Raw genomic sequence first — 10,792 nt, 5'->3', positions numbered from 1 at the left:
TTTAAAACATTTAAATGGAATAAACAGTTCAGCCGAAAATAAACAAATAAGCTAACAAGATATTTTCCACTTTTATGACATTTTTTGTTTAAATGAAGTCTCTTAGCAAAAATCCAATTTAGGTGGAAAGTGTAGTCCCTGATTAGCCTGTGCAGACTGCACAGGCTAATCTGGGACGACACTTTTCGCACATGCATTATGCACAGTGTTCTCAGAAAACGACTCATATTGTTTCGTTTCATGAATAATAGAAAATAATAGGAGATGGTTACTAAGGCTGGAAATTATAAGTGTGACGTTGAAACCGTTGAAATAAGGCTGTCAGTAATACTGGTATCTTAGAATTGAGCATTTTTTACACAACCCATTAAGATCGGCCATCAGTTGCTATATTTCTTCCCTACCTTATTTTATTAAAGCCAGGACCTGACCAAAAACTGCTTTATTTATCTGAATTAGCGCAAAAACATATGCACACACCATGATGTGAATAAATGTAGTAATATTTTGTGTATTCACATATTAATTTCTGAAACTGATTATGTTGATGGTTTTTTATGTTAATTGTTTACAAATAAGTATTTTAAATTCAAGTGTTTTTTTTTAAATAAAATCTTTACGATTGTTATAAATGTGCAGGGTTCAAACGGGTCAAAACAAAAAAAGACACCGTGAAATTCGAATAAATTAATTGTATGTTGTCCTTATAAAACCCAATGGGTATGTCGACTGTAAACCAAGTCAAGAACAACTTCACAAACTGTTTAACTAATTGTTAGCAAAAGCATACAAGTGACTTAAGCATCACAACACTAAGTTTAACAACAAGTTTCGTAAATAGATTAACTTGCATTGTCACGTATTGTCCAAAAATGTTCCTCATCATTTTTAGCGATTTTTATCTTAGTGCTCAGCAGTGCTACACTTCGATGAAAACATGTTTGGTTATTGAATTTTTCTTTTTTTCAAATCCAGACACTTAAGTAGCGATTTTAAGAAAATTACGTCACGTCTACGCTACTCAGATCATTTGTTAAAAAATGATCTCAAGTAAATGCCAATGTGTTGGTACATCTATTTAAATGCAATTCTTAAGAATACGTACAGTGCTGTGTTTGTGGACTGATTAAGTGGATAAGAATTGCATTAACACATTTATGCCTAGCGTCTAGAAAAAAAGGACTTGGCAAATAGCGTAGACCCAGATGCGGCGTCTCATCAGGGTCTGCGCTGTTGATTAAAGGAATTTCTATAAGAAATATTCTAAATATAGAAATAAATATACTAGACATCCCTAATTTTGGAAATAAATTGATCGAATTTAGAAGGATGGAAGAGTCCACTATGCATAAATGGGTTAACAGCGAAGGGACAATATGTCTCGAATCGGTTCGGCGAGAATAACCCCAGATACAATGGTAAATAAATTGTGTGTTTTCCTAAGAAGTTTTTGAAAAGTAAAGTTATGCCGACTAACCTACTCTTTGAGATGTAGGTAGAGACAAATGCATGGTTTTGCTAAATTCAACACAAAAACAACTCACGACTCTGTGTGTTATGTTTCATTTAATATATACATCAATATGCAATAATGGTAAAATAACAGTAGGTAAAACTCGCACAGTATGTGTGCATTATACACAATCAAAAATATAATACAGTTATTTGATTAAAAGTACAAGAAGCATATTTTGATTTGATTTTCATAAATGTTTGCCTTAATACAATATACAATGGCGCACATATGTGTAAGATGACGACTGATTATAAAACATAACTTAAAAATTATTTCGTAATAAAACATACAACAAACTGGAATCTGAAAGATAGATATGCTTTATAAAACGATATGTGTGTATAAATTAATATATAACAACACATGGGCATCTGCCGATATGCAGTGAAACAATTATAAACACCATTCCTTTGATATGTGTAGAGTTAACTTAATGCACGAACAATTTGTTTATGGCAAACGGGATTGGGAAAAACTTGTTAAATGGATTATTCGGTTACGTTCATTTTGTTTCTTCAGGTTTTTCCGAATATTGATGATATCGTCAAAAGTAATGCAAGAGGACAATTACAGTAGCAAAAACCAATCATTTATGTTGTTAACGTTGCCAGCTAAGAATAAAAGTGTCAAGTATACTTTTTTTTAAATTGTGTTCATTGTCCACATCTTAACAAACAATTAAAGCGTAGCCATTTGTATTCAGTTATATGTAAATACGTTAAAGGTAAAACGAATAACAACAACACAACAACCGTGCGTTCTCGGTCAATCTGATTAAAATGTAAACCACACGGCAACTAAATATCCAAATATTTCGTCTGCAACATATTAATCCGGATTTTAAGATCACACTTCCTACAACATCGTATAACGTTTATACAACATCCGATTTCCCACGAAGGTTAAAATATACATTAAAAAAAAATCACATTAGTCAGATAGTCACAAAGAGTCGTAAAGAGCCGTATGTACATGTTAAAGTATACAACCTTGTTTAAAAACGGTTCTTTGCTGTACATTTCAGATATATAGAACTAATAAAACTGACTAAGTGAGTGGAGCCATTACTCATGCCGTTTTCGCAACATACTCGAGGCAGATTACTACTCAAGGCTTGTGTTTTAAAAGAAGTAGAATCATAATTTTATAATTTCACTTGTTTTCAAAAACCACTCGAATCGCGAACACAATATGCAGCTCACTACCAAAATGAGAAGAATGAAAGAGCTTAACGAAGACTTCTAATTCATTTCCCTTCTAAAGCCCCTTATTTCACATGTTCACATGTACATTTCCATTTGTATTAACTGCCCCTGGATTATCCAGACCATACTTCCGGTCCAATTCATAGTTGTTCTGTAGAGGGCGTTTGTCACTTCCGTCGTTTGGACCCCATGTGTCATCCGGTATAGTGATAAATCTTAACCTCTCTAAAATGCCCCCCTCCGCGCGGATGAATTTGTAGACGAACACCAGCGGAATGGGGACGAGGACAATCGCGGTCAAGGCCCAGCCTATTGCCTGTGCAAACTCTGGGTATGGGACGCCTTTAGTGATCTCCGGGGCTTTGAACTTGATCATTTTGTACATGAACAGTGCCTGAAAAATACATATATCAAAAGTGAGAAATATTATTTGTAATAATGTTTCCACTAATTTTCAGTATCTTACCACTAACAACTAAAACAATGAACGTCATTTCACCTGTTTATCTACTTAAACAATGAAATTTTGTTAGAAAAAAGTAATAGAGACTATCAAGAGTTGAATTCAACAAATTCATGCCATACAAGAACAACATCATGTATGAGAACCAGAAACAAAAAAGCAAAATAGAACATGGAAAGGGCCTGTGGAAATTTAATAATTCATTACTTTATGACCTAGAATATATTCAATGTATAAAACAAAAAATTGAAGAAATTAAGCAACAATATGTCTTACCTGTGTATAACATTGAATATCTTAACACTATAGAAAATGATTTAATACAGTTTACTATAAATGATCAACTGTTTTTAGAAACTTTATTAATGGAAATCAGAGGTAAAACTATATCATATTCGAGCTTCAAATCCAAAAAGAGAAAAGAAAGAGAATATTATATTTTAAAAGCAATTGAAGACATTGAAAAACAGTTAACAAATGAAAACATTGAAGAGCTCAATCTTTTGCAACAAGAACTCATAGGCATTCGAAACTTGAAAATGAAAGGCGCTTTCATTAGAGCTAAGGCGAAGTGGATTGATGAAGGCGAAAAACCCTCAAAATATTTTTGTAATTTGGAAGCACAATATGCATCTAATAAAAACATTCCTTTCATTGAAAACGATGAAGGTCAGCGGCTATTTGATAATCCTGGTATTTTAAAAGAAGCTGCCCAATTTTACAAAACATTGTATACAAAGTCTGTCTTTAATGACTCTTATAATGTACATGATGACCTTAAAGAAATAAACACAATTAAATTAAACACTGAACAATCTCAATCATTAGAAGGCCTTCTTACACTTAAGGAAATATTAATTACTTTAAAAAATATGAAGCATGACAAAAGCCCAGGATCAGATGGTTTTACAGCAGAATTTTTTAAAGTTTTTTGGAAAGATTTAGGCCACTTTATAGTGAGAAGCCTCAACTATGGTTTTACCTCTGGAACCATGTCAATTACTCAAAAACAAGGTATAATCACATGTATACCTAAAGATAATAAACCCAGACATTTTTTGAAAAACCTAAGGCCATTAACACTTTTAAATGTAGTTTACAAGCTTGCATCTGGGACTATTGCTAACAGATTAAAAACTATCCTTGATACTCTTATTTCTAAAGATCAGACAGGATTTATTAAAGGCAGATATATTGGTGAGAATACCAGACTTTTATATGACATTATGCAATATACAGAAGATAACAATATCCCTGGACTCTTGATGACCATCGACTTTGAAAAGGCGTTCGATACCCTTGAATTTGATTTTATAGAAAAAACATTAGATTATTTTAATTTTGGTACAACATTGAAAAAATGGATTTCACTTTTCCTACATAATACCTTGACGGCAATTCAAATCAATGGGTTTTTGTCAGAATTTATAACAATTCAAAGAGGTTGCAGACAAGGAGATCCAATAAGTTCCTATATCTTCATTCTGTGTGCTGAAATTTTGGCAATTAAAATAAGAAATTGTAATGAAATTAAAGGAATAGTGATAGAAAATATTGAATATAAAATTTCTCAGTTTGCTGATGATACATCTCTCTTTCTGGATGGCACAGATGTTTCCCTTTATGCTACCCTCGATCTTTTAAATAACTTTGCCTTATGTTCTGGATTGAAAATCAATTATGACAAAACAAACCTTATATGGATTGGCTCCAAAAAGTTTAGCATACAATCAATAAAAACTAAATATAAACTAGTCTGGGGCACAACAAACTTTAAAGTTTTAGGAATATTATTTGATGTTGATTTAAAGAAAATAATAGAAATAAACTTCACGAGTAAACTGGAAAAGCTGCACAATATCATAAATTTTTGGAAAAGAAGAAATTTAACACCCCTAGGAAAGATAACAGTTGTTAAATCACTACTACTTCCCCTTTTTACACACCTGTTTGTAGCTCTTCCTAGCCCAGGAGAAAAAGTTTTAAAACAAATAAATAGCCTTTTTTCCAATTTTATATGGGATGGACCAGCAAACATTAAACAAACTATTGCTATTAAATCATATGATGATGGAGGAGTTGCCATGACTGATATATATGCTTTTGAAAAAACTATGAAAATGACATGGTTAAGGAAAATTGTATCAAGTAATGGAAAATGTTTCCAACTTGTATATTCTATGTTTGATGTGAAGAAAATGTTTAATTTGGGAAAAAAATACATAGAAAAAATTATGATAAGTTTAAAAAATTGTTTTTGGAGAGATGTCCTTACATGTTACATTGAGTATATTAATAAACAAAATGTCAGTAAGTGTGAAGATATCCTTGATATGCCGTTATTTTATAACCACAATTTTAAGATAGGTGGGAATATTATATATAACAAAAAAATGTATGATAGGGGAATTAGATATGTAAGAGATATAATGTGCACTTCTGGAGAATTTTTAAAACAATCTGTATTAGAAACTCTCATTGGCGTTAAAATTAACTTTCTTTTTTATGAAGGTTTAATTAGAACTGTGAATGCATTTATCAGACTATCAGGACTTCCATTTATTAAAAAGCCAAATATACAATGTGCATTTATATCATTTTACTTGAATAACATTGTATTTGGATATAATCAAAACAAACTTGTCTATAAATGTTTTAGCTATAATACAGATATACCCACTTGCCATTTAAAATGGAATACACTTTTTAATAACGTTGAATGGACAAAAGTGCATGCACTTGTTTTTATTATATCTAAAGACACTTACACTCAGTGGTTCCAGACAAGAATTGTTCACAGAATCCTAGGAACCAAATCTTTGTTATTTAAAATGAACATTGTTCATGACAATTTATGTTCTTTCTGTAAAGAAAATGAAGAAACCCTATTACATATATTCTGGGACTGCATTTTCACAAAGAGAATTGTTAATTATGTTGTAGACTTTTTAAGATCCCATAATGTGCAAAAATGTACTGATATTTCATGTCAAACAATGTTATTTGGTTGTACAAGTATTAACATGACTGATATTAATATTCTTATTCTTGAAATTAAAAAGTATATATTTGTATGCCAGAGAAAGGGTCTATTACCTTCAATAAGGGGGCTGAATAATTATCTTTGCGTAGCATGGGAGATTCAATCTAATACTAAATGTAAAGAAAAGAAACTACTTAACTGGTCAATTGTAAAACTTTTTGTAGATCAATAGAACAGTGTTATTGTAAATTGTGTTGTTTACTTAAAATATTTAATACCATGGTCGTTTGATTAATGTTTTTAATTGTCTGAAGTCAAAACGTTTGATTAAAGCTTATGTTTTTCTGAAGTCCAAACAATTGTTGTTTTTTTTTGTTTCATAACATCGCATGTATGTGTCTGTGTATGTGTGAACTGTAGGATTGTGTCTATATAATGGAATGCATGGATTTTATATACCTCTATTATATTATTCATTTGAATTGTTAAACAACTATATTATATACTAACAGAATAACATGAAAACTAATGATACACTTTGTAATGTATGGAGGTGAATAAACGCTATAAATTAAAAAAAAAAAAAAAAAAAAATGTATGAGAACCACAACGACAAAACTTAGCATTTAGTATTAAACAATTTATGCCTAGCGTCTAGAAAAAAGGCCTTGGCAAACAGCGTAGACCTAGATGAGAGGCCGCATGATGCGCTGTTTGCTTAAAGGAATTTTTGTAAGAAATATTCTAAATATAAAAATAAATATTCTAGACATCCATAATTTTGGAAATAAATTGATCTAATTTTGAAGGATGGGAGAGTCCACAAGGAATAAATGGGTAAATAAGGCTTTATAAGGCAAGCGAAGACAATAATTAAGTCCAATAAAACCATTTTTTAAAGTTGAACAATGTATTGCGTTGTATAGCATAACTTTATACCATATTCAATTTAGAATATTAAACATACAAATATATGAAGATGTCTTTAATTGTGGTCATAAATATAGATTGTTAAGTGGAACGAATCATATGAGGCTTGTTCTGAGAAAACTGGGCATAATTCAAGTGCGTAAAGTGTCGTCCCAGATTAGCCTATGCAGTCCGCACAGGCTGATCAGGGACGACACTTTCCGCCTAAACTTGATTTTCGGTAAGGAGGGACTTCTTTGAAACAAAAAAAAACAATCAAAGCGGAAAGTTTCGTCCCTGATTAGCCTGTGCGGACATGCATTATGCTCAGTTTTCTCATAACGCGGCTCCTATTTATCAATAATACCGCCTAATGAGTGCACAACAAGACGCCGATACTTACACCAATGAGGATGGGTGAACAGAAGGCCCAGCAAACTGCCCAAAATATCATTGGTCTAGGAGGATGTCCCAGCATGTAGGTGCAGTCCTTAATAAAACGGTGAACACCTGTAATGACCAACATTAAAAAATAGAGCATGGGCCGTGCTATGTGAAAAGGGGATTTAATGCATGTGTGTTATGTGCCGTCCCAGGTTAGCCTGTAGAGTCCGGTTTCCGCTTTTATGATATTTTTCTTTTACATGTATATTCAAAGCACAGTTTCTAATTTTAAGCAAAAAGACGTGTGCTTTTTTTCTTTCCGCACAGGCTAATCAGGGACGACACCTTCCGCTGTTATGACATTTTTCGATAAAATGAAGTTTCTTCTTAGCAAAAATCAAGCTAAGGCGGAAATTTTCGTCCCTGATTAGCATGTGCAGACTGCACAGGCTAATCTGGGACGGAACTTTAAGCACATGCATTAGACCCCCTTTTCACATAGCATGACTCAGCATGCAACATGCATAACTTTCGTCAAGGTACCAATATATATATATATTTAATAACGTGATGTACGCATCTCAATTTGTGTTCTCACACGTACGTACCGTAAACCCACATGACGGCGATTGTCTCACAAACAGCAACAAACAGTACGGAGAAGTCCGCTCCCCAGGAATCCATGAGGGTAACAACATAGTCTCCAGCCTGAAATACGCATGAAGTATACCATGCTTTATTCAGTTTATTGCAAGGACACACACACACAATACACGCGTTTACATTACAAGGATTCTGAGTTAGTGACGACATGGTGTACATTTAACCCATTTATGCCTAGTGGACTCTCCCATCCTTCTAAATTGGATCAATTTATTTCCAAAATTAGGGATGTCTAGTATATTTATTTCTATATTTAGAATATTTCTTACAGAAATTTCTTTAAACAAACAGCGCAGACCCAGATGAGACGCCGCATCATGCGGCGTTTCATCTGGGTCTACGCTTTTTGCAAAGGCATAGGCATAAATGGGTTAAACAGGTCTTTAAACATGTCTGTTATGTACAACGCCCAGACTGAAGATAGCATTGTGTCAAAGACTTAGACACTTGAGATTGCATAATTTCATAATAAAATGCTGTATTAAAAATGAAAGTGAGCCGTGCTTTGTGAAAAGGGGATGTAATTCATGTGCGTTAAGTGTAGTCCCAGATTAGTCTAATCAAGAACGACACTTTTCACAGTTATGATATTTTCTGTTTAAAGAAAGTCTCTTCTTGGCAAAAATCACATTTAGGCGGAAAGTGTCGTCCCTGATTGACCCGAGCGGACTGCCCAGTCTAATCCGGGACGACACTTTACGCACATGCATTAAACCCTTTTTTTACAAAGCACGACCCAGATGTATGATATTGGCATAAGTCTCCGTTGAAGAACTCGATGGGATTGAAGGCTTAGACCGATAATGCCGTAATTATTCCGTGTCTTCGGACACGCTTGATATTGTTTAAAATCATAGAAAAATATTTATTATATCTGTCTTGCATGTATGGACACTTTTAGAATAGTATTTTCGTAACGATCTACATTTAAGTGGTAAAAAGTCCCCGGTATCTTATTAATTTCTTTACATTCATATTTATATTTTGACAAACCACCGGTTAAGCAAAACGTTGTAAAGACTGTATTTGCGTCGTCTCTTACCGGTGTAATGCAAGGCAATGCGAGGAAGTAGCAAGCGATGCCGAGGCCCACACACATGTGACTCTTGTACTTGCGTAAGTGCGGGTATTCATCCTGGATACACGTCAGTACGGTCTCCAACAGAGCGAACTTAAATGGAACAGGAATCATACAGCTTTACTATTAATAAAAAAAATGAATAGTTATTTAATGGTAAATTTAAGGCATATCTAAACTGCATAACATTTCCAAAAGAGAATTCTTGCAATTGATCAAAGCATTAATTTTGGTCTCCTTAAACCGTGAAAATAACGGCTATACTGCTAACGGTTGCGGTCGCATTAAATCCACAAAATGCACTTAAAGAGTTTTGCCTTAGCCAGAGGCAGTTCATGCAATCGAGACGATTAACACATGTCCATAGAATATACGAACATCGAAATTGCAACCCTTATATAAACTGCACCCACCTCGCTGTCAAGACCGAGTGTGAACAGCATGAAGAAGAACAATATTGACCAGAGCTGAGGAGGCGGCAAGTTGGAGAGAGCCTCGGGGTAGGCAACGAAGGCGAGACCATATCCTCCCTTGGCTACGTCCTGCACATCTACTCCTATCTGCTTTGCCATGCCGCCGAATGTGGTGAAGATGACGAAGCCGGCGATGACACTGGTAATCACATCCATGGCGCTGATCAAGAGAGCGTCGCTGAAAATACACATTTACTCATTCAATGTACATGTAAAAGAATAGGGTTTTTTCTTAAGCATGTAAAATTATATTCAGTTTTCTAGTATCCATGCTTTGTAAAAATGTTTATTTTCCATGTGATTGAGTTGTTTTAAACTTTTTTTAACAAGGTTAGTGGTAGATACTAATATGTTTGTTAAGCGAGGCTAAACAAAAACGTCTTGCCTTAAACAAAATGAGGTCGTCATATTGCGCTTTTAATGCATTTGTTTGCAAACAAAATCACTTTATCGAGAATATTTACAAACGTTTTTTATTATACCTAGTGACCTACCGTTTAACCTCACATGACCAAATATTAAACTCAGCTAATATATTATCGGAACAAATATAATGACTAAGTTTCCTGAAAATGTGTCTATAAATGTGGCCTCTAGAGTTTTAACAAGATAAATGTTGACGACGCAATACGGACGACGCACAACGAACAAAAGGTGATCACAAAAGTTCACAATGAGTAACTAAAAAATGCACCATACCCATAGACATTGTTCTTGAACTTGTTGTAGCTGCCAAACATGATGATACCTCCAAAAGATACGGACAGTGAAAAGAACATCTGACCGGCTGCAGCTGCCCAAACCTAGGAAAATGAAATTAAACAAGGCAAGTGGACATTGACTACTTTGGTACAGCAAATCGCTTTCTTTAACAACTTTATAAGAATTTTTTTTCTCAGAACGATCTAACGAAGCGGTTTTTATTTTGATGTAAATACTATTGATATATAACTGATCAAAGACTTTTGTGATTTAGCGGACGCATGATCTCAATAAGCTTTCTCTAATCGTGATCTAGCAATGCTTTCTATTATCATGATCTCAAAAGCTTTATAACATAATGATCGAAATGAGCTCTATAAAATCATGATCTAAAGAAGTGTTCTATAATCGTGATC

General features: G+C 33.7%; 1 protein-coding gene across 2 annotated transcripts in view; it reads right to left on the bottom strand.

Annotated features, from left to right (window-relative positions):
* Window positions 1-1,547: 1,547 nt before the first annotated feature.
* Window positions 1,548-10,792, bottom strand: part of LOC127833484 (sodium- and chloride-dependent glycine transporter 2-like) — a 50,363-nt gene continuing 41,118 nt past the window's right edge. For both annotated transcript variants that reach the window (XM_052358761.1, XM_052358762.1), the window contains 6 exons: window positions 10,374-10,477; window positions 9,615-9,852; window positions 9,166-9,294; window positions 8,069-8,168; window positions 7,480-7,586; window positions 1,548-3,115 (listed from right to left, as the gene is read on the bottom strand). In XM_052358761.1, the coding sequence (XP_052214721.1) occupies window positions 2,789-3,115; window positions 7,480-7,586; window positions 8,069-8,168; window positions 9,166-9,294; window positions 9,615-9,852; window positions 10,374-10,477 (1,005 nt within the window). In that variant the 3' untranslated portion in view covers window positions 1,548-2,788. The remainder of the gene's footprint in view (window positions 3,116-7,479; window positions 7,587-8,068; window positions 8,169-9,165; window positions 9,295-9,614; window positions 9,853-10,373; window positions 10,478-10,792) is intronic.

This window comes from Dreissena polymorpha, chromosome 6, assembly GCF_020536995.1.
Source record: "Dreissena polymorpha isolate Duluth1 chromosome 6, UMN_Dpol_1.0, whole genome shotgun sequence".
Lineage (NCBI taxonomy): Eukaryota > Metazoa > Mollusca > Bivalvia > Myida > Dreissenidae > Dreissena > Dreissena polymorpha.
Note: the sequence above shows the minus strand (reverse complement) of the source record. Positions and strands in the feature narration are given on the sequence as shown.